This window comes from Egretta garzetta, unplaced genomic scaffold, assembly GCF_000687185.1.
Source record: "Egretta garzetta isolate BGI_Z169 unplaced genomic scaffold, ASM68718v1 scaffold30, whole genome shotgun sequence".
NCBI lineage: Eukaryota > Metazoa > Chordata > Aves > Pelecaniformes > Ardeidae > Egretta > Egretta garzetta.
In genome coordinates, this window is record NW_009258383.1 from 2,301,264 (window position 1) to 2,326,627 (window position 25,364).

At 39.9% G+C, this 25,364-nt stretch overlaps 1 protein-coding gene across 1 annotated transcript in view; it reads left to right on the forward strand.

Moving 5' to 3' along the window:
• CDK14 (cyclin dependent kinase 14) overlaps positions 1 to 25,364 on the forward strand; it is a 316,876-nt gene that overhangs the window by 253,041 nt on the left and 38,471 nt on the right. Inside the window, exon 13 of the mRNA XM_035897109.1 lies at positions 3 to 149. Coding sequence (XP_035753002.1) covers positions 3 to 118 — 116 coding nt within the window. The 3' untranslated portion in view covers positions 119 to 149. The remainder of the gene's footprint in view (positions 1 to 2; positions 150 to 25,364) is intronic.

Consider the following 25,364-nt stretch of genomic DNA (forward strand, 5'->3'; position numbering starts at 1 on the left):
AGTGTCTTCTATTTTTACTGTACCGAATGTAAGATTACAGCCAGAGACTGGAGAAAGCACGAGAATCTTTGGAAAAAACAATAGTTATGGGAAAGGTGTATCAAACAGCAAACATTGAAGAGTACCTATGTTCACAACTGATAATGCAGGTAAGACATGATTATTGGAAGGCATATCTTTGAAAATACTCTTTACTTTTGTTCTCTTTAGAGAAACAAAATATGAAATTCAACTGCATGTTTCTTAAATTTCTCATGTTCAGGCAGATAATCTGTTTTTGCAGTATAGATGGTCAATATGAGGAGTGTAAGTTCCTGGCCTTATGGGCAGGATCAATGTCATTGACAGGTTGAAAATATTGCTGAAGTTGGTGTCAGCAGATTAAACACAGGTTTGCCTTTAATTTGGACTGTTATTTTTTTCCCTCAATAAGGTACAGAAAAATAAAATATCTCTTGCCAGTTCTGTTGTTAAACTTTGGGGCAAGAACAAAAAACGATTCATTTAGTGGGTTTGGTAGCCTTGATACCAGAAGGATATTCATGATGGAGACAGAGGTCCTGTCACGTTAATGAATTTGATCTATTTCACTGGATCTGCTAGAACTGGTTTTGTTCTTGGATGGCTTTCATTTAATACCCCATCTTTTAACCTTAGTTATTCAGCAGTGAAATAGTGTGTAATATGACTTCAGATATTCTAAGAGTAGAACAGAACCTGGGAAGGACAGGTGAGAAGAGAGGCTACTTACTAACTTAAAGTAAGGGAATGGTGGTTGTTGTATCATAGAATCATAGAATGGTTTGGGTTAGAAGGGACCTTAAAGATCATCTAGTTCCACACCCATTGCCATGGGCAGCGACACCTTCCACTACACTAGATAGGGCTGAAAGGGCTCAAAGCCCCATGCAACCTGGCCTTGAACACTTCCAGGGATGGGGCATCCACAGTTTCTCTGGGCAACCTGTTCCAGCGCCTCACCACCCTCATAATGAAGAATTTCTTCCTTGTATCTAATCTAAATCTACCCTCTTTCAGTTTAAAGCCATCACCCCTTGTCCTGTCACTACAAGCCCTTGTAGAAAGTCCCCCTCCAGCTTTCTTGTAGGCCCCCGTCAGGTACTGGAAGGCTGCTGTGTCTCCCAGGAGCTTTCTCTGCTCCATGCTGAACAACCCCAACTCTCGCAGCCTGTTTTAATAGGAGAGGTCATCTGATCATCTTCCTGGCCCTCTTCTGGGCTTGCTCCAAACGGTCCATGTCCTTTTTATGTTGGGGAGCTGAACACAGTACTCCATGTGGGGAGCAGAGCAGAAGGAGATAATCACTGGGGGAGAGTCATGCTTCTTTTGAAGCAGCCCATGATATGGTTGGCTTTCTGGGCTGCAAGTGCACATTGCTGGGTCATATTGAGCTTCTCATCAACCAACACCCCCAAGTCCTTCTCTTCAGGGCTGCTTTCAATCCATTGTCCACCCAGGCTGTATTTGTGCTTGGGATTGCCCCAACTTATGTGCAGGACCTTGCACTTGGCCTTGTTGAACTTCATAAGGTTTGCACGGGCCCACCTCTCAAGCCTGTCAAGGTCCCTCTGGATGGCATCCCTTCCCTCCAGCATGTTGACTGCAGCACGCAGCTTGGTGTCGTCAGCAAACTTGCTGAGGGTGCACTCAATCCCACTGTTCATGTTGCCAACAAAGATGTTAAACTGTGACGGTCCCAATACCAACCCCTGAGGAATGTCACTCATCACTGGTCTCCATTTGGACATGGAGCTGTTGACCACAGCTCTTTGAGTGTGACCATCCAGCCAATTCCTTATCCACCAAGTGATCCATCCATCAAATCCATGTCTTCCCAGTTTAGAGCAAGGATGTTGTGCAGGACAGTGTCAAATGCTTTGTGTAAGTCCAGGTAGATGATGTTAGTTGCTCTTTCCTTATCCGCCAGTGCCATAACCTTGTTGTAGAAAGCCACCAAATTTGTCAGGCATTATTTGCCCTTAGTGAAGCCATGTTGGCTGTCACCAATCACATCCTTATTTTCCAAGTGCCTTAGCATAGTTTCCAGGAGGATCTGCTCCATGATCTTGCTGGGCACAGAGGTGAGACTGTGTCTTCCCAGGTCTTCCTTTCTTCCCTTTTTAAAAATGGGGTTATGTTTCCCCTTTTCCAGACAGTGGGAACTTCACTGGACAACCGCCACAACTTCTCAAATATGATTAAGAGTGGCTTAACAACTTCATTCACCAGTTCCCTCAGGACCCACAGATGCATCTCATCAGGTCCCATGGACTTATGCACCTTCAGGTTCCTCAGGTGATCTCAAATCTGATGATCTCCTACAGCGGATGGTTCTTCATTCTCCCAGTCCCTGCCTTTGCCTTCTGCGACTTGGGCAGTATGGCTTGAGTGCTTGTCAGTGAAGACTGAGGCAAAAAAGTCATTGAGTACCTCAGCCTTCTCCATATCCCAGGTAACAGGTCTCCCATTTCCTTGTGGAAAGAGACCACGTTTTCCCTAGTCTTCTTTTTATCACCAACATATCTGTAGATGCTTTTCTTGTAGCCCTTGATGTCCCTGGCAAGATTTAATGATATCAGGGCTCTAGCTTTCCTAACCTGATCCCTGTCTCCTTGGACAATTTCTCTGTATTCCTCCCAGGCTACCCATCATTGCTTCCACCCTCTGTAGGCTTCCTTTTTGTGTTTGAGTTTGTGCAGGAGCTCCTTGTTCATCCATGCAGGCCTCCTGGTGTTTTTGCCTGACTTCGTCTTTGTTGGGATGCATCGCTCTTGAGCATGGAGAAGGCAATCCTTGAATGAACCAGCTTTCTTGGGACCCTCTTCCCTCCGGGACTTTATCCCATGGTACTCTACCAAGCAGATCCCTGAAGAGGCCAAAGTCTGCTCTCCTGAAGTCCAGGGTAGTGAGCTTGCTGTGCACCCTCCTTGGTGTCCTAAGGATCTTGAATGACACCATTTCACGGTCATTGAAGCCAAGGCTGGCCTTGAGCTTCACGTTCCCCACCAGCCCCTCCTTGTTGGTGAGAACAAAGTCCAGCATAGCACCTCTCCTTGATGGCTCCTCTATCACTTGGAGAAGGAAGTTATGCATTCCAGGAACCCCCCAGATTGTTTATGCCCTGCTGTGTTGTCCCTCCAACAGATTCCAGGGTGATTGAAGTCACCCATGAGGACCAGGGCTTGTGAATGTGAGGCTGCTCCTATATCATGGCATTAACTCTCTTCTGCCCATATACATCACCCCAGTGTTTGTCTGGTGGGATTTACCATTGACAGACTCTTCCATATTAGCAGTATTCCCTTATATAGCCACTTTGCTTATTATGCTTCTCTAAATAGTTTCATACAGTGTTTCACAAAGTACCCAAAGTGCACATTCGTTTCATTCAAAAACCTAGACCTGGCTTTTCTTTTAAAGTCACAGTTGCTTTTGCAAGTTGAGTCCATTATAACAGCTTATTATGGACGTTCTAGGAGCTCAGATATATGCACATGCTGCTCAGGTACCTATTCAAAAGTATAGTCTCATATAAATGTAGTTGATATTCTTGTTGTCTATCTTTAGCTAAGTCTGCTTGTTACAGTATCGATACAACTTTCTCTAATTAATTATATTCAGTTTTACTGTTGTATGCTTATGTGCAATTTTTTTTTAACCCTGTAATGTTACAGAGGCTGTTTGCCTGACAGGCAGCAACTGCTGAAAAACTGAAATTAATAGATTTTGGTCTTGACAGCCTGCCCCAGTTTTTGCACATGCTCTTCACCAGCAAACCGTTTAAGATTTTCTAATGTCAGAAATGAGGCTGCCTCAGAGCAGTCTGTTTACATCTTTATTGACAAGCTAATCCCTACTTTTTCCTGGGGCTGTGTCCCTGCAGACATCTCTTCAACCTTGTCTGTTCTAACGTGACATATCATCCATCTAAAGTAAATTTAGAATGTGCCCATCTGTGCTAAAGACCTTTTGTGTGGAAGCTTACGTACGGAATCTCATTTCTCATGTACAGAATCTCCTTTCTGGTGCTTCCAAACAAATGTAATTTTTCATTTATTCAATATGCAATAGAAAGTTTGTATTTGCAAACAAATATGTAAAATAGCACAAAAGAGAACCGTTTGATCATTCTTACTGAATATCTATTTAAGCAGATACAGATGACTTATACATTTTATATGTAAGCAGAAAGAGAGCCATGTGTACCTTTGACGTGTGTTGCTCTACTGTTGTGGATACTCAACCACAGTTTTAACACAGAATAGCACCTTTCATTGTATAAGATTTGGAGGCACTTAACAAATGTGACATGCATACGTTATTGATTACAGTTTTCTGTTGTGGCTTGGGACTTTGTTGTGTTAGGTGCTTACAGTGCAATAAAAGATTGTTTTCTGTTTGTAGTATTTGACTTGTGATGTAAGATGGGAAGCAGCAGATAATACTGGAAGTGTATTAGCACCAGACGTCCTCTTACTTGTACGGTGTGGAGAGTTGGGGACTGATGAGATTAAACTAGAGTAGCAGGGGAGGCAAAAAAAATGCGGACATGGAACCTGGACCTGGGTGAGGAATTGTTAGGATGGGTGGAAACCCTTAAAGGGACGAGACCCCCAAGCAAGAGGAAATAAGAGTCAGTGTGGAGAGTGAAAGGACTTAGGAGAAAAGACTGCAGTTCTGATAACATGAAAAGGAGGTCTAGTGAAGGCTTAATCTGAATACCAGGTGGCTGTGATTTTAAGCAGTAGAGCGGTGACTGGCAAGTTGAGTGTTCAGTCAGTAAAACTGAATGAGTTAGGAGCTGAGTTTCTCTAGCAGAAGACCAGAGTTTCAATAAGCAGGATAGTAGCATTAAGGAAGGGGTATTTATGATGAGATAGTCAGTTAAAGTCTCCATTCACAAGGCTCAGTGAAGCAGAAAGATACATGAAAAGCAAAAAGAAAGACGACGGTAGCTCTCCAGGGCTTTGAAGTTAACAGGTAAGCAAGACGAGCAGAGGTGGAGGGATGGAGGAAAACAGAATGAGCTGATAAATTGCAAAAGAGAATGGTCAGATAACATCACAGCTACTGGGTATAAAGGAAAATTAAGAGGTGCCAATATTGCAAGAAAATGGGTCAGATAATGGAAAAACCAGAGGCAAGCAAATACTTATCTTGTCTCCTGGACAAGGCAGGTACATATGTGTTTTATCCGTGTTCTTCAATTGACTTTATGGATATATAGAGATCATGGAGAAGTTAGGAAAGTCTGGAATTTTGAAGTATTCCAGTATCCATCAAGAAGCTGTGAAAGAGAAAAATTTATGGATAGTTGCTCTCTAAATCCTCTGACGTGTGTGGAGGGGAACGGTTCTATTTTTTAAATATTTTTATACGTATCTATATTGTAAAGGAATTTATTAGAAGACATGCACAAAAAACCCAAACAAGGAACCATCTTCAACCACCTCCAGAACCTTGATGGTGTTGAAGGAAATTCCAGTCTTATGTCTTGTGTCTGGTCCTCCCTTCCAAGTGTTCCTCATTTCCTTTTTTCAGGGTAGAATAGGAAATAAAATTGAGAGCACCAACAGAGAAGCTGTGCCAAATCTTGCTGTGATAATTTAAGAAATTACCGCCTCCTGCTGTTCCCTCCACATGCTTGCCAGATGTTACTGCCCTAATAGTGCACCCACTGAATTAAATGCACCTTTCTTTAGGTTTTGGAAAGCAAAGAGACTGGGCTTTGCCCAGGAGTGACTGAGATGTGGGCAAACACCATCATCTGCCAACTTTGTAAGCAGCAATTTCTGTCAGACTGGTGAAGAAGAGGAGCTAAAGGCAGTGGCTTTGGAAATGGCTCTATCATCATTTGTTAGAGCTTGTCTGCTGCCCTTAGAAATAGCTGCAAGGAGCAGCTGAAGAAGCTGGTGCATCCGTGAGAATTTCTACTGTCTTTGAAATATTGCAGTGCTTCAGCTGCCTGTCTGCAGCATAGCTGCTTACAGATCCAGAAAACTCCCTGAAATAGCAGTAACCTGGGACATGTTTCTGAAACCCTAGATAATCCCTGTCAGACCCAGACGACTAATAGAGTCTTTGTGGACTACACTGCGTCATTGTCACGGGCTGCAAGAGATAGACAACACGTTATTTCAGTGCCCATGGTGAAAGAGCTGACATTTGAAGTTACCAAGGTCAATGTTGAGACTGCTCCCTACTGGAGAAAATTAGCAAATACGTGGTAATGAGCTCCATTTTACACAGAAGAATCTGTCAGCAGTGAATTAGACGGGGCCTTTGGGGGAGAATGGAAAGAAATCTTTTGGCCGTATCCAGGCATCTTTAAAGCTTTGTGATAAAGCAAAACATTTTTATTTTGTGCCTGATGGTTTTCAGTGATTTTTTTTTTCCCCCGTGGGCAGTGTCTCTGTGGAAGCATTCCCCACTTCTACATATACTGTTGAGATATATTGTATATTGTGTTCACCCATCTCTGCAGATATTTTATTGAGATATGACTGGGCCATGAGAAACTCCAGAGCTGCTTTTTCCTTTGGCCAGTGGAATACATGGCTAGAGCTTGCTCCTCTCTGGAAAAGGATGAGTCAAATTGTAATTGAAAAGACAAGGCATTACCTGATACCAGATAACACGCAATGTTTTCTCGTGGTGATTTATAATCCCCAGTTCCCATTGGCAGACCAGAGACACGAGATGTGTTTCTGGCCTATTGTCTGCTTCCTGGAGCCGGCAGGGACAGCTTCATTCAGGATGGTAACACCATATGCTTTTAAAGTATTTAACCTGTATTACCATAATGAGATCCCCTGGCTTTCTAAATCTCTTTGACAATTCACTGGAGCAAAACAAAAAGTGGTCTTTATTTGTATTGCTTCACCACACGCACATGCGTCTGAGCAATCCTGAATTTCAATCGCAGGATGCTGAATTCTTTCTTCTGTGTCCATTTAAGCCAGCAACGGACACCAGCCCAACCAGTCGAAGAGCCGATGGCGTCATTCAGGTCAGCTAAGCTGTGTGAAACAGAACAAAGCTGAATAGGTGATAGTTACCACTACAATAGCAAAAAGTACTGGCTTTACTGATTTGGTTGCTTCTGACCAGGGATGTTCAGCAGCATGGAATCATTATGTAAAATTACCTTTTTCTCTTTGCTAGCTAGAGAGGTGACTGTTGCATCCCCATCCGAATAGTTTCCTTTTTGTTTGTCATCTTCAATTTTACATTTACGAATTGTGTAAGAGTGCCTCTTCAGCACTGCTGTGTGGGAACATAATTTTTTCCTGCTTTGTGCTGGTCGAGCTGCAGGGAAGCTATAGTCCAGCAATGTACACGTCCAGCAGTCTGCATTGAAAAGTCATTCTCATTCACTGCTCCCCTGCATTTACTCTGTCCTGGGTATCTCAGTGTTGCTGAATCACCATGGAAAACCATGTACTGTGCTTCTAAATCTTCATCTCCCAGCTTCAGGGGATAAAACTGTAGTAATTACAGTGGAAAAAGGTCTGCGTAAAAGAGAAATTCTGGACTGAGTTACTGTGTATCAGCCAGATTTTGTCATTGTTGATTTAATCAAAAGCTGAAAGTAGCCAGTAGTGCTTTATAGGTGCAAGATCCTGAAAGTCAGTGCAAACCTGGCTTGGGAGACAACAGCAGAGTTATAAAAGCACAGTGGTTAACAGCTTAATTTTTTAAGTGCACTTCTTTTCTTTTTGATACATGGATTCAAATAGATGTCTACAGTCATTGTGCTGCTGCAGTTGAAAAGATGGAAGCCTAAACGCTGAAGATGGGAAGTTTAAATTTCTCTTGCATCTTTTAGTGCCAGACAGTGTCTATGCACGAGTGTTGAGAGTCAGTTTAATTATTTAACTAATACTGGATTTGCATAAATTGGCTTTCGTGAAAAAGCTAATAAGATGCAGTTGTGGTGGGCAGCTGAAAGCAATTTGGGTTTGAGTCCAGTAATGACAGTGCTAAACAGAGTTGAAACTGTAACATCAATTTTGTAAAATGTTAAATTGTATTAAGCTGTGAAAGATAAATGCAGGATCCAAGATATTTTTTTGTCTCTCTAATACTTTTAGTGCCATTATTTTCGTATGTTAACAACATAATGGTTTTATGAGACTGTTCCAGCTGTGCTTTACTTAATATCAAAGAATAAGATCACCACGCTGATAGAATATGCCCTAAATTTAACACACAAGGGAAAAACTTGAGGCATTGGACTACATTCTCTTGATATCTAAGGATTTATTTTCTTGTTCCTTTTAGTCTAAAATGAGGGTTTTAGACTGAATTTTGCCCCCTATTCAGCCATAAAGAAAAGCGCACTGCATTCAGTAGACTCTATGCAGAGAGTGAAATGGATAGAGCAAATAGCTAGCCAGTGCAAGGCCATCTTCATGTAAACCCCCCACTCCCTTAAGCAACAGGCGGTGACTGAGGATAGAGCAACCATCCCTACAGAAGTCCATCAGGTCCCCTAATATGCCACAGTAAAGGGAACCCACCACCTGATCAGGGAGTTGGTGGGACTTGCAAATCTGTTCAGTGGTGTTCCTGTGTCAGTACTGTAATAGCTCGCCTTGATTGCACTCAGTGTAAGTAGTGGAATATGCAGTTCTGCACCTTTCATGAGAAAAAGCCGTGTTCAGAGTTGGTAACCTAATGCATAGAGGTATGGAAAGTGAATCAGTGAAGGCCGCCTTGTGGTCTCTCTAAGCCAGCTGAACGCTGGTGCTGAGAGCCTGTCTGATCTGTAGACTGAAAGACCAAGACAGCATCTACGCCTGGAAATAAGTACATGGAAATAAGTAAGCATGAACAGGATTTCTAAAATCATGGACAAGATTCAGGGGGAGCAGTAGTTTGGGATTTTCTTTAGGGATGAAGGGATGAAGGAAGAAGGGGAAAAGAAAGGAAGCAGGACAGAGTGAGGAGGACTTCACATATATTATTACCTACTGTGCTTGGCAGGACAAGTATTTCGAACCTCCATGGCTAGGAGAGATTGATGTCTTCTTTGCAACTATACACTCCATGTTATTCTGCGTGAAATTAGTGGCTACATACCTACTGGCATGTTTTGGGTTTTTTTTAAGTTGCAATGTTTCATGGCCAAATCATCTACAGAGCTGGCAGAAGAAAAAGGAAGCATTACTACTATTATAGACGAACTTTTGTCAAGGGACAATATCATATTTTCTTGTACCATTGCATAGTCTGGAACCTATTTTCAGTTCATTTCTAATGCATGACAACTTGCCTTCAGCACTGTGAAGATTCATTTTCAAATAATTTTTAGTGTAGGGTTTTTTAATTTAACAGTCGCTTATGCTGTAGGAAAGATATTAGTGATATTTGCATGAATGTGTGTGCTCAGCTGCAGCGCTCTTTATCCGTCTTTCCAGTTTGTTTGTTCTTAAATTTAGGAGACGGAAGGTGGAATCCTCTGTGCTGTAAGTGCACTGTATTGTATTATTAATATTAGGATAGCAAGCGATTCCCACTAGACGGTCTTTGTGGTCCGTTGATGCTTTAAGAAGTGTCTAGGCATGAAAGGCCGTTTGAGTTGCAGTGGGCTGATAGTCTGGGATGACATTTGAATGCAGAGAGGACAATGTATAAATGACAATGACTGGGAGGGAGGCGAAAGCGGGTCTAAACTCTCTGTATTCTCCCATGGACAGTCACCTCTCCTTTAGGATTATTTCCTCACGTGACTGCTCAGTTAGGCTTTGTCTAAGAGGAAAAGTGGAACCACTGAAGGGGAGAAACTGAGGTTTCCAGACAAAGCAGAGGCTTCCAGTGCTGACACATGGCCCATAACCCAGAGAGACAGCAAAGCTAATGAGAGGCATCGCCTCTCTGGCATAATTTGCAGCATTCAGAATTAACAGAACATTTTACTTTCAGCCAAATGGTAAACAAAAAATGAATTTTAGTAATGCCATATACCGGGATTGTTTCCGTGGAGAGCGAGCTTTGTGTTGCTGTTTTGAGCCTGTAGTTTACGTTGCCTGATTCTCTACGAAACAAAGAAACCAAACCAACCGCTGCAAAATTGGCTCTGAAGGCAATGGCCATTAAAGTGAATGTGCACTGAATACTCCTAGATGTGGGAAGATTCTTGCTGAAAAATGCAGCAATAGTTTACAACTCAGTTAATAAAAATACCTTAATTTATTCTGCCCCATAAGCCAGGGTGAGTGTGGATGGGTTTCCCACATGCTCCTATTGTTAAATTGCTATGAAAAGTCTGAGGAGGAAAACAAAAAAATTCAGGAAAAAATACTAAATTCTCCAATAAAAATACATATTGTGGAAGAATAACATTGAAACAGTATCTTCAGATATTTTAAGAAGCGAAAACAGAATTGGGTATTTCCATAATTTTGTGGTCTTGTTATAAATTATTGATGTTGTTTTGGAGCATATATGTACTTTGAATTAGTAATTATGGGTGATCATTCTCTGCCATTAGTACCTAGCTATTAATTCTGCACAGCCATTTCTGTAACTGTCTTTTGACATTAATATAAGGACTTATTGTGCATGTTATTTTCTGGCATGTATATTGTAACATAACAGTCATAGCACATAATATCATGGTATAAGCCTTTTTATTTAAGTTTTCTCCATGAAATTTTATTGTACAAGTGCTTTTAATACCTCTCTTGTTCAGTCTGTGCATTGCATGTGTATTAAAATCTAGTTAGCTTACAGTCCACCTGCTAAGTTTGAGAAGAAAACTAGTGATCTGAAGGCGAAGAAGATCTACACAATTAAATCTGTCCTTGTGTGCTTGAAAGATTCAGCAGTAAGTAATCTGTCACATTGTAAAAGGAACAAAATCAAAACAACTGAGTCATTATCATGACTCTGCTTGGTTTCAGCCCACAAAGTCACATCTAGACTATGCAGATACTGTATTTGTTGTTTTATGTATCGGTGTGCAGACACTTGTAAATACAGAGGTGTAAATGTTGCCAGCATTCAAATTAGGTTAAAACTGCTATTTATGGCTTGCATCAACAACAAAAAAATATTCATAATCATCTCTAGGTGAAGACACTCATTTAACAAGCTTACAGCTCCTAATTAATTCTGTAAAGAACGCCATTTGGCAGAGCAGAATTATGAGGTTTGCATATTGATGGTGGCAGGGAAAAATATATCTGTTTTCTATTTATACGGTAAAATTAACTTGTGTTCTTCAGAAAATGGCACATCTCGGAGGTATTGCTCTCAAAGTGATCTCAGGGTGGAAAGAAATCAGTAATTACAGCACCAGGCATTCAGTTCTGTCCTAATTTTTCCCACCAGTTTTTCAGTGTTTCAGCTGCCTCAGAGACTTAAAGTACTCTCATTAGGTAGCCGCAGAAGCTGCCTGCTTGCCTACTCCATCACCCTCTCGCTAGCTTTCTCTCCCGCTCCCCCTCTCTTGCTCTCCCTTTTTTTTCCCCTCCTGCCTTGGGAGTGACTGTGAAGATCATTTGCTGGCATGATTGGCAGGTCAGAGGATTCGATCAGATGAGTTCCTCTTAGTGCAGGTCAAAAAGGCTAGTTAGCAGGAGCTGTTGAAAAATGCCAGCAGCATTCGAAATGGGAAATGTCATGACTTCGAGGCAGGGGGTGCCACCTGGAACAGAAAGCCCCCAGCTCATTAGCAAGTTACAGGATGCAAGCTTAACTGGAGGGAGCCGAGGAGGAAAGATAATACCCAATAGGGAAAATTATTGTGAAGTGGAATTGATTTCATGTATAATTTGTTTATCACTAGAGGGGACAAATGCTGTCCTCCTGACATGTGCAGAGGAGTGTGGACTATGAATGAAGCAACTTAGCATAATCTCCAGGTTGAGCTCTGGATTTAAAGAATGCCAACTTCTTTCTTCCCAACTGTGGAAATGATCAGGTCATGTTGTATTAATTAAACCTGACACACTCTCAAATGGTTTATCTGGGCAATTTTAGCAATTTAACAGAATGTGGTAGATATGAGCTGCATTCATTATTAACACAGGGCAGTGTTTTGTTTTCTGGATGCAGTGGGGTTGGGGGTTTTTTGCAAGCTGCTATTGTAAAAAGATGTGTTTCTGTTGCAAGTTGAATTATAACAGAGCTCATTTTTAATGCTTAGTCAGACTGCATAAAATCAGAATGCAGTTTCAGTTGCATGATATAATTTCATTTCCAGGAAAAACTACATACCCTTAGAAAGTATGGATTTAAAAATAAATAAAGCGTTCAGTGTATAAAATTTAATCTGAAATGAAGACTACAGGGTCTGCTGCCTGTCATGGACATAAAGAATGCTTATATAAAATATCAGCATTACAAAATGCTTAGTCTTCTCAGAGACATTCTGTAGTAGTAAAATTGCAGGCAAACTCTTTATCCCAGGCAGTTTAGCTAGCCCCTGGCTATTAATGTTGCTAACCATTCATTTGCTTCACTGGTCTGTATTTTCATATAAAAGGCATATTTCATATCAGTAGAAATGAACTGCATAGATTCCCCCCCCCCCTTTTTTTTTTCAGAAATGTTAAGAAAATAAGATGGGATCGTGGTACCTTCCAGAGTCTTTTATCGTGGTATCTTTGTGAGGCTTTGAGTCTAGCTCGGCTCCTCCTGAAGACAATGGGAGAATGCCATAGACTTCAATGGGAGTAGGGCTGGCTCCCTTATCAAAACTAACGTAGACACAACAATACCATCTCGGGCTGAGTAAATGAGATTTAAAGGCTGCAAGCTGTTCCTGAAGAACTATTTTGCAAGCTATATCTCTTCTTGTTAAGGAATTTTGTCTTTTATGTGTTAAACATGGACTTCTCAGAAGTTTGCAGCTCATGCTTAAGCAGTCTCTTGGTTGAATGCTGAGGAATGTTTGCTTAGTGTTCAGATCCTTGATGATTTTTTTTCAGCTTTCATTTTCTTCCATCCATCAATGTTTTCAAGTTGGTAATGGAGTAGCCAGGGTTTGCTTTATTGAATAACCACAGGCTGTTGAATTTCCCTTTCTCCACCTAATGTGAATCAGAATCAGATTTTTTAAAAGGGCTTTCTTAATCAAAATATTTGTACAGAGACTTACAGATGAGTGTTTTGTGTTTCATATAAAAAGCTCAGCATTAACAGTCCGCTAGTTTGCCGAAAAGAAGAGCTACTAAAGCGCTGTAAACACAGGCATTCTTTACCTTTCACATAACTTTAGTGTAAAGTTCTTTCAGACAGGCACTATGAATATTGGCTGCTGTAGTCCGCGCTAATGAATGCACAGGCTCGGTCTTTTGCAAAGTTCAATAAAGAGACCAGATTATTGGAATAAAAATATCCTCTATGCAGATCCCATGGGAGAATTTTTCCCACCTTGGGTAGCTCTCCAGATGCCCAACTTCTGTTTAAATAAAAAATTGGAAGTGAGTTTGAAAAGTTCAGAAGGTATTCGTTACTCGGTGTCTGCTCTGGTGCTTTGTTTGGGGAAGTGATGTATGTTTAAATTATTTGAATGGAGTTTGAAAATTTGACTTCTGTTGGGAAAAGAGAGCAAACAGTCTGGGAAGTCTCCAAATCCGTTAGCTCAATGGAGTAAAGACAAGGATCAGTAAGCACTGGACAGACCTGCTGGACTTTAATCCTGAGATATATTTGAGGGACCTGTGATGGCTATCGTGTCTATCTGCTTCAGGCAGCAGCTGCTTGGACACGAGCAGAAGGATGTCTTGGCTAGGGAGTCAGGCAAGTGCAGATAAGCTCTTTCCTAGGACTGTGGTTAGGACACAGGTTAGTGACTTGTGTGTGTCCTAGGTTCATGACCAAAGAAGTTATCACTCAGAATTAGAAAAAAATAGTTAAGCAACTAAAATTTCCCACATATCTACATTTTCTGGCAAGTGAAAGAAGTGTAGCCTGAAACAGAAGAAAGAATTTAACCATTACTCCTCATTTCTTTAATGCAACAACTTCTGGTTTTTCAAAACTGACTCAGTGTTTTCTTAGCTTCTAGGAAGTTCATAATCCAAATGAAGAATAGTAGCCAGGAAGGAATTAGTAAATGCCTTACTGTCCCTTAAACTTATTATTCCTGCAGTTGTTTGTCATTCACTCAAATCCTGACTTTTTTATCCTAAATGACTCCTGGTTTGTTCCTTGACTCTCTAGGGAAGTTCAGGCAGGAGCAGCGAGTGGGAGAATCGCATATTCATCATCTGATTTGTATATCTTTTCTCCCCCAAATTTCTGAGAAATCACTGGAACTTGCTCGTGTGCATTCTGCAAAGTTACCCATCTTTGTGAATCGCTTTCCAGCTGGGAAAAAACTCTAACATATGGTCCATATTCCATGTCAGTGACTCCTTTTATCATTACTTATGCGTAAAAACACTTGCTGTATGAATTGCCTATGTCTTTTTTTTTGGGGGGAGGGGGGGGTTGGGGGGGGGGGATGTGTAGAGAATATTGGAAAAATCCAGCGAGGCCTGAGGTCATCTAAACAACTCTATGTAACATGAGCAGCTGTTGATGAAATGTGGTTCAATCAGTAACATTTCAGCTTTTGTTTTATGTATTATATTTCAAATTAAAAAGGGCAGTATAAAACAATCCATAAGTTGAACCTAGGATTGGGCCATGTCATTTTTTTAGTGTGTGTCTGTAGTCCTTGACTTTGATATCATTCACTTTTTAATCTTCTTTTCCATCTGCGTTATTAACCGTGGGCTGCAGTAAACTGATATCTCTTTCTCAAAATCCTTTTCTAAGACTTTGCCTCACCACTTTTTTTTTTCTTTCCTTTTTTTTTAACTAAGTCCTACCCCTACATTAAATATCCTGCAAGCTATTTACATCCATTACTAAATCTTTAAGGAGGTATGTTTAGATGGATTGAGGCACATTGGAGATTTTTTGGCCTGACCCTGTCAAAATCCTTGACCAGGAACTTTATGCATAAGTCTTGATTTTGATTTTCTTAGCAGATGGAGCATTGCTTTTGGATTATTAACCCTTGCCATATTTCCTCAGAGAACTTAAAAGCTGAGAGTTTTGGAATTTTCAAGTCTTGGACTTGCTTTCTTGTGTAGACTGTACTTCTGACTCCCCCAAACCATTTCCAAACCTCACAGTTTTCTGGGAAACTACTGTCCCAGCTTGTGTGCTATCAAAAGTAGGAGCGTTACTAATACGTCACAGCATTGCTTATGTCACCAGATGGCAGGACATAGTCATCTCTCTTTCTGCCAGACTCCTAAATGCAGGGTAGAGAAACTGCAGCACCTGGGTATTTTGAAGGATGATTGAAATATGCCCTAGTGGAGCAGAGTGATTTAGAAATCTAAGTCTCTTTCTGTGAGTTACTGTGGAAGGCAGAGGGTAAACGCAACTCCAGCTGAATGCATGGGTCCTTAAAGAAGCATAAGAGGTAGAAAAAACATCTCCAGCTGCCAGACTGTAGGAAGCAATGCAGCTAGAACACTGGGCAAAAAAGCAGGAGCTCTACCAGGTGAAATCTGCAAAGCTTCTTACCTACTTGGTGTTTCTCATGTATTTTATTTGCATGAAAACAAGCATAGTTACTCACTAACATTGAGAAAGCATCACCATTTTCAGCTCCTATCTATTGAGAGTAGCTTTTACTGGGTGTTCTGAATTTCTGTTGTTAATCCGTGGTGTGTTGTGATCACACTAATGCGCAGAAGTTGAACAAACAACACACCCCCTAACCCTCCTCCCCTAAGAAAACAGAAATCCCAGATGATGATAAAACAGTTGATTGTCTTAATTTGAATACATATGCAATTACTTTCCGTTAAGTTTTCCAGCAACAGCTTGTCAGCTTGGCTGTTAGTGTGGTTTTGCCTGCCATTACAAACCGCATTGATCCACAAATTTGGTAGTCTAGTAATAAAGGGAGGGAAAAAAGGATTTTAGAAGCATTTTACCCAGCTTACTCTCTTAACATCAAGATTCAGTCTTTAAAATGTTGTTGTACTCTAGTGTTTGAAGAAAAAAAAATTGCAAAGTCTTTTTATTCTAAACTATTCTACAAGTTTAAAGCAAATGTAATATAAGGGTACGTGCTAAAGTTAGGTGGACACTACTAAAAAGTGAAAACAGAATCATTAATATGTGAACATACGTAAAATGAGTTGTTCCATGACCTCGTTGTCTGAAGCTTTGCCGTCTCTCTCCCTTGTCTCTTTCTTTGTTTATTAACTTTATTTCTTATTTTACGCCTGACACCTAGAATGTAAATTCTGTAGATGATGGACTTTACTCACCTTGTTCTTGGAAGGTCTACCACATTTGGTGGCACTGGAAAAGTGCTGTATAATAATAAGGACCCTGAGTCCTGTGTTTGGACCTTTTGGCACAGTTGCTGAATTTGCAATGTTAACACCCCCCTGCCACACACACCCCCCAGCCCCGTCGTGGATTCTTTGCAAAAGCCAGTGATTTCTTTGCTCTTGGTGTACATCCAAGTGGAAAGGAGATTGAAATGTGAAGAAATTTAGCTTTAGCTTTGTCATCACTTGCTTTTGTATATGGGCTATGCACATTTATGATGGATAGGTATCCTGTAAGTCCCAAACTTTCTGAAAGGCCACAGAATTCCAACAGATGCAAAGTCAGTAAGTAAATGGAGAGTGCTGTCAGCCCTTTTTTCATTTAACCTAAACCAGAAAACAGATAAGGGCAGACACAAGGTCATATTTTGCCTTTTAAGGTAAATCATCTGTGTCAGCTTCCCAAGGCTTTCCACCTCAATGTGGTCTGTATATAGGGCTGAATCCGTCCTACCTTATTCCTGTGAGAACCCCCGCTGCACGGGGTGGGACTCGGCCTGTGCGTGCGTTGTGGGGAGGGGGGACGAGTCGTCTGTAAAGTGCATTACATCTGTGTAACTTTTGAAGATTTTAGGTTGGTCAAATACATACACTCTGGTGCTAATGGAAACAGAGATCACTTATCACCATATCTAAGGAATTAGAAATGTATATTCGTGACTCCTTGTTACCCAAATAGGATGTCCATCATTCTGTATTAATGACATAGCTTTTTTCTACTCATTTCATTTTTCTTTGTTTTACCCAGCTGAATAGCTCAGTGCTGCCATGGGGTCCTGTATCGTATGGCAGACTTTGCCTTTTGAACTGCCTACATCACAGTTTTCTGCAGCTCCCTATCTCCACCGTCATTCCTTTTCTTTACTCGAAATGTTTCCAGGGAGGAGGAGAAGAAAGAAAGAAAAGATTTTTTTTTTTTTTTAAAGGAGGGGGGCAGAAAGAGACTGTGGAAAAATAAAAGTTGAAAAGAAAACCAGAATGAATGCTTCACTTGTTGGCTTTTAGCACAATTACCATACCTTAGGAAATATGCAGGGAATAGTTAATTATGACTAAATGAGCTCCTTTTAGAGTTCATGGCAGGCCCCAGCATCCAACTGTCAGTGTTGTGAAAGATATTGAATTGGAAGGCTGGTCTCCCTGTCAGCCGGTAGGATGGTCTGCTGGAGCAAAATAGACAGTGAAAAGATAGCTGGGTTAGAGTAGCCTCAGCAAGGGAAACACGTATAGCATTTGCATACTTCTCCTGCAAAGGGGGTTTAAGCCGAAGAAAGGAGGAGATTTCGGTATTGTCAGCCAAGGCTTTGTTCAGGGTGAAGAGCAGAAGGAAATCTGATGAAGGGGCCTTTCTGAAGCCCTTGCTCACAGACTGGAGGTTGTTCTAGTAAAGTTATGTACTTTGGGATTGTTTACACACTATTGTCTGTTTGAAGATCTTCTAAACCAAAAGACTCAAAGTATTCCTCTTCGCTAACACAAAAGCAGGGAATTTGTGTGGTGAGAATGACTTACACTGCAAAACCGAACAAGTTCTTTTCATTATCAAAATACCCTAAAGTTCCCTTTTTGGTGCAGACAAAATTCCCTGATACTTCTCGGTCGAATTCATGTATCACAAAATGTTTTCAGACTAGGAGAAAAACAGGAGAATTATGTTCTCAAAGTTGAGAGAGCAGAAAAATCAGATACCCTTCAGGCTTCAGGCAGCCAAATTCTTGCTGCCTCCTCCAAAACAGTTCTTTGTTAAGCAAATAGACAGTTTCCTGCCAACTAAAAACAGTGTTTTAAAATTCAGTTGGGATAAAGGATTGTGCCTCTACTAAGATCTCTTCTGCACTTATTTTTTTCTTACCTGAGAGATGAGGCAGAAGCCCCAAACTAAACCTCTTTTGTAGATAATCTGTAACAGACCCAGTCCATTCCTAGAACTTTTCCAGATAAAATAAATGATTTGTGTTTCAAAACCAAAACCTATTTAAGTGTTGGCAAGCAAATTACTCCTCCTTGGAATGACTATCCACTTACAGTGTATACTACCACCTTCTAAGGTTTTCACATGGGAGAAAGTGCATCATCTCAGGGATATAATTAATATTTAGGGACCAAATAGGCCATCTAACAATATAGCACCTGAAATAGATGCCTTTTGCTTTTTGTTGCTGTAATGTTTGTGTGATTGCCTTAGTCTTAATGATTTTAGATAATATTTAATTATTTATGTGGATTGCAGTGAAGATCACATTACTTGTGGAAATAGTTTATATAATATTATAAAATTTGTTCTATAAATATATCTGTACATATTTAGCTAGCTCATTTTCTCATCAGCTTTGTAGCTAATAGTCACTGTAAAGCAACATATGTTTCCCTGTCATGCTTTGTGAGTGTAAGGGACAGCAAAGTCCTTGCTTAAATAGATACTGAATTTTCTATAAAAAAATGAGGACTGTCTTTAAGGCTTGGTCAAATTCTGAGAAAGAATATGAAGCAATTTCTAAGATACCAAGGAATATGAGGTTGGCTATATCTGTATGGATATATTTGTGTTCACTCTGCAGTTGTTTAATAATTATAATTAAGGAAAAAAATTACAATCCTTTTCATATTAATAAATGACTACACATACAATAAAATCTGGCTCTCAGTTGTACGTGCTGTGCCTTGTTTGGGGTTTTTTTTTAGCCTCAGATGCTTCCTTATGCTCACTCAGAGACAGACCTTGGTGTTTCAGCTTAGTTTTTGTTCAGCTATGACAAATGTTAAATACTTGCTCCTCTATTAGCCTTGTTTGCTCCCACGTGGTTGTCATAAAACCTCACAGAAAACACCAGGCAGAAGCAAGCCTGCGTTGTGCTATAGGGCACCAGGGCACCTCCGATCTTCGGAGTGTTGATGCAACATCAAGCGCCAGAAAGGAGAGGTGGTTGATGGAAAATGTGCTGTATCCAGTTGCTTGCTGAGCATTATCTGCCATCTGGACCCAAGAAAAGCCTGAATTAATTTCAGCATCTCCCTTTCTCTTCCACCCTAGAGAAAACTGGAAGGGGAGATCAAATTTTGGCCAAAATGGGAGCTGCATTGAGGCATCAGCTGGCAGACAATGTGCAGTTCACACCTTCTTTTATTAGTTTAATTTATGCCTTAAAGTGTTTATATTTTTCCAACTGATGTGAGTAGTAGAAAATAAGGTACGGTGTGTTACGAGGGTTATTTACCAAGTGGTATTTACTGCTGGGAAGCATAGCAGTGCTATCCGTAAAGTATTTTTTGATTGCCTACAGAGACAAATAGACAGCTTGACTCCAACCTGGGTATAATGTAGCGTGCAATTTCATAACAGTTACTTTTATATTAACTCATAAGTTTTTATTGCTTCATGAGAAAATGAGAACATCCTCCTACGGTTCTTAGCTCCTCAAGGAAATAAACTCATGTGACTTTCTCACATGCTGGCCATCTTTGTGAAGCCTTCACTGGTTATAAAGAACTCGTACTCCAAAACACAGTGTTGGGAAAACAAAGAAAGGACGGCGGCAGTAATAAACATGTCATTTAAACCTTACATGGAAATGGTTGTGGTTTATTCTAACATCCCTTCTAAAGAATAGCTAATGATAATATTTTAGTAACACAAAGAGGGAGATCTTCTAATGCTCCCATTCCTGGGCTCTGTTCCCACTGAAGGCAGCAGGAGCTGCATGTATAGATCCAGAGGGCTCGCAGCTCAAATAGCATCTAATATGGAGTTGAACAGTTTTAAAAAAGGGGAACCAGGCTCACTGCAATGCTTACAGTGTGCGTGTCGCGAAGTAATGTTTTCACTTTTCATCTCTTCCTTTTTGTTTCACAGTAACGGTGCAATCTCCAATTAGAAATTACCCTTTGTTAGCAGTAGTCGACGACGCCTCGTCCCAGTTTGCGTTTTTCCTGTGAGAAGCGTGTCAGAATTTGGGGGAACTAAATATACTCCTTTGTTGGCGAGCTTGTCAAGCACCGCACTGTGTTCGCTTTCCCACCAGGAAGGTCAGGCCGCTGGGGGGCCGCTCTATTTTCTGAAATGATCCCTACTGTCTGTCCGTGCTGTCTGACAGATTGAAACAGTTGTCTGTGTCACTGCTTTCAATGCTTTTTAAATGCCTCACTTTCCATGAAAGACATAAAATATGTAGGCAATGGGGGGAAAAAAAATGTGAAAGGAACTATACTTTTTCCTGTGTAAAGAAGCATTGGGTTTTCTGTTCTAAAGTAAACTCTTTGTTTAGAATATGTTTATAAGCTGACTTAGGAAAAAAAAAAGAGCTGATCTGGAAGAATGGGCAAGTCACAGCTTACATATTCCATTTCTGAAGCCTCATTTTAAAATGAGGGTAGTAAAATTATTACACACACCCTCATTCAGTGGCTGAAGTGAAATAGTAAGTTTTCTTTGTTCACTTATATTTCAGTTTAATATATTTTGATCTGAGGTATGTATAAAGCCTGAAGAAATTGGTACTGTGCTGAGCCTTCAATACTCTCTAGATAATTGAACTAATTAAATCTTTACCAACATTAACACAACTCCAGCATTCCTTGGACAGTGGTTAATTATTGCATGAACATGGCAAGCTTAAACTAAACAGATGAAAATAGAGTCCTGTGGAATGGGTTTTGAGTTTATTCTTTATTCATCTTTTGATAAGGTTTAATTAAAACTGCCTCTCTCCATTGTGGTGAGAATGAATGTGCTTGTTTTCTTAGTGAAAGCCAAATTATTCACTTCAGCCATGGTTCAATAATCAAAGCCTTTGCAAAGTTTTGGGTTATATTGTAGCCGTGGAGATATAATTGCGGCAATTCTCTATGAAGGCTTTATCTTTTTATTACATTTTCTTTTATTTTTTTTATTTATTTAGAAAGAAAATTAGAGCATCCATTTTCTGATTCACTGTTTTAATGTGCTTTAAGCAAGGCATTTTTGTAAACAGGGAATGAGCTATTGAAAATAGAAAAATAAAATACTTTTTTTATAACCAGAATGCAAAAATTCTTTTAAAAACAGATCTAAATTCCGGTCTTTTAGAGTAATACACAAAGTAAAATCTAAGCATCTATCAAAAGCTATCCTTATCAACTGTTGAATATTAATAAAGGAATGGTCATTTCTTTTTATGACAGTAATGGTAGGGTGGTTATGGTGACTCACCATGCTTGCACAGCGGCTAATTACTCACTGGGCAAAAATTGTTGAAAGAAGCAGTGATGGCTCATAATGGTACAAGATGCAACTTGGTTGCTAGAGCTACCTAACCCTGCGTATGAAGTGCAAACTGCAGCACCAGTGATATGATGGAGGAAATAAATCCTTGGAAGTCATGTGAAATTTTGAGCAAGAGCAACGGGGTACAGCTGAAGGAGAATGAGAAAAGCTTGTGACCAGGTATACACGCATGCAGACTGGTATCACGTGTCTTGCCATGGGCTTGCCTTTCCACTTGGAAAGCTGTAAGCTGTAGAATTCAGCTTCAACTTTTAAGTATAAGCTCCTCTTGCAAATCCACCTACATTCATTGAGAAATGACACAGCAGGTAGGAAATGGATCAGTGTTCATTTAAAAAAAAAAAAATTACCACTCTCCTTTCATACAGTTCTGCAGGTGACCTAGATAGACCACCAAAAGGTCATCAAAACAGTTGCACAATTTTATTTGTATTCTGGTTGCTTGTTCTGGTGTGTTTTGGAATGATGTCCTGGCAGAACTGTGGTTTCCTGTCAGACTTCTGCTTTCCCATTTATGAAATATTAATTTCACTCTCTGTGATTTATCATAAGCAACTATGACATCGTTCTGGTTTGGGCTTGCATTGTCATGAGGGGATTCTAGGCTGGCACGGTGGTTTTGATTTAAGGGAGGAAAAAGTGTTTGCTTCAGGTTTTTTATTTCATAAGTTTCTTCTCTTACAGTGAATTTCACTGGGTAATAAAAAATTTAAGACTATGAGTCAAACCCTGTGCCAGAGGAGGAAATAATCTGAGCAGGGAGTCTCTTGAACCATGGAGCTGGACTTAACTGGTAGCTCTTCCTCCATTTGAGTGATAGTCAGTAGCATGCTTGGTGCATGTCAAGTGAATCCAGAGCTATTTGGAGTCACCGACCAAAGGATCATCTGCTGGGAAGTTGTAGTCAGATCTAGAGAAATTAGTTACCCATGCTCTTTGTCATGAAGCGATAGCATTTGTGTCCCAGCTGACCTCTGTAAAGATTCTGTAAGTGCAGCCATTTATTTCGGTTTTATACTCAAGTCAAGATTTGCTTCGTTCTGTTTCTTGAGGTATGGGAATGTACCTCAGCCTGGAAGAGGGGGAACACTATGTGTTAGCCTGGCCTTGAGCGTGTGCATATGGCCGGTCCTGTTCTAATGGTGAAAGTTGTATTCTACTTTCCTGTTGGCAGAGTAGCAAAGTTATTAGAAATACCTCCAAAATAAGTAAATTCAGTCATCTCTGGGATTAGACATTCCCTTTCAGTTTTTTCTAAATAGACCTTTCTTATTTGGGGAAACTGATTTTTATTTGGCATAAAGAAAATAGATATGGCAGAACTGTTATTTTATCTGAGTTCCTTTTTGCTACATTTTGCCTTTCAAAGCACTGGAAGTCTGTTATTCTAGGAAATAGATTCTTAATTATTTCAAGGGCTTTAATGTATTTTTGCATGAGTTTCACTCTGTTAGAGGTTCTGTATGTTTATTGCACATAGAGATTTTCCAGCATTTGCTACAATTAGGCTGTGGTTCCACAGTCATTGAGATGGGGTCAGTACATAAAAAAACCTGCTTTCCCAGCAGCACAAATTTGATCTGGATCAAGAATGGATCCCTGATCTTGTTTCTGGAGAGAACAGTGGGGAATCACCATAAAGCCTGCTGGTTCAAAGTTAACCCATCAGATTTGAAACAACAGTTGGATTGTACTGGGTCAGCATGTTTTTCACTCGGTCATAGGAGCTTTAAAGCTGGATTTGTAGTCTTGTCACACATGCTTCTATCAATCACTTTCTCCTGAACTCTTAACTGAAAAATTATCTTCTAATACTTGGTTACATTAAAATAATTTTGCTGGGTAATTTATTTTTAAATGGTGATAATTATCTTGAATCAGATAGGAAAAACCTGATGTCCTGGAAATAAGAAAGGGTTTCTGGCTGGAGCTGGTGAAAAAAAATGCTTGCTCAAGAGATTGTAATCTAATCTGAGTGGATTGAAAGATTTGAGAATGTCTTCTTTAAATGTGAAGAGATTGTTGCATGTTAATTATTTATTAATTCATGTGGGTTAATACCCATTAGCATTTTTGAATATGGGCTCTACTTCACTCTGACAGCTTTGCATATCATCCCTACAGATGTCTTAATTTAGTGAGATTCTTAAGTACTTGGCTAATACCAGGCATACACCAAGATGTGTGTAAATGAGTTTGTTAGGGAGCTTCCCAGCCCTCCCTCAGTAGCCATTAGGTAAAGTGTGCCTTCTGAGGTGCAGGAGGACAGACTGGACTATCATGACTTTTGACTGCATTAATTAATTTTGACATAATGTGATTCTTTTTTTTCAAGTGATGAGACTCCTTCTTGTTTCTTAAAACTGCTATGTAAGCAAGAATAATTCTGCTTGCCTTCTTGCTTTTTTATTTGGCATAAAATCTACAAGAGTACAAAATAGCGATTACCCTAAAAACAGGACATGCATAATTTACAGGGCTACCACAAAGAAGTCCTAATGACTTACACATACATGACTCCATTAACTTGCTTCCATCCACAACATTTACATGGTAATAAGTTGTCATCTTTATGCTATCAGCTACTACTTGATCCAATTCAATCTCATGTTTTTTCTTTGTAATTACTATGTCATGGTGATCAGTCCTTATATTTGCTGTCAACTTTGTTATTTGGTCCTCTTAGGAGTTCTTCATGATCTGTAGAACGTGGCTGCTCACTTACTTGAAGTGGAGAATAAGGTCTTGACATCGCAGTATTTAAAAATTTGCCACATTTTTGCCTTTAGAACTGTTGGGCTTTCTTTAGCAATATGTTCGCTGTATTATGGAAGAGCAATCTCATTATTTCACATTTATCTTAAGATGTGGCTCCCCTAGCTCAGAACAAGGCTAAGTTCAGTTATGCTAAGTACCATGCAATCATATATTAAATAATATTCTTTCATGAAAAGAGCTCGGGCCATGTGTTCAGCTTTGCAGACTGCTACCCCCCTCTGCATAAAATCTGCTTTTATTCAGGTAACTGGCTGACCTTTCCATTCAGGATTCATTCTTGCATGTTCAATGATACTTAAATGCTCCAATCATATTAATTTGTAGATGGGAGTCTTAAGTAATTATTGAATTGCTGTATCTTACAGTAAATTCTAGGTGCCTTATGCAGACAGATAGGAAAATAGCATGTAGATAAAAAGAATATCGCTTTAGGAGAAACATTAATTAATGCACAATTGCAGACAACCCCATGAATGCATATTATTAATAGAATTCATGTTACTGTAAAGAACTAAAAACCGAGACAGAAGTAAATAACTAGAATTTATTAAACTTTCTTAAGTTTCTTAATTATTTGTACAGTGCAAAAAAAAAAATCCAAATGAAGCACTTTTTTTGGCTAGAAAATACTCTGTTAATTATTTGTACAGTGCAAAAAAAAAAAAAAAACCAAATGAAGCACTTTTTTTGGCTAGAAAATACTGCTTCTGGGTATGCAGTGTAAAGACTTTACTCACTTCCTCATCTCCTTCAATGAAAGGAGTCAAGGTCCAGGCCTCTACGCTGATGCAAAGCAGAATGGCTGTGACAAGCAGGAGAGGTGGCCAAGGGGAAGAATTCAGTCCATTTCTTGAGAACACTGTCAGAAATGTCCTTGTATTTATAGAAGACAAGGTAGCCCGGACTGTTTTAACTGCTATGTTAAACAGGCCGTATTCACTGTTTCT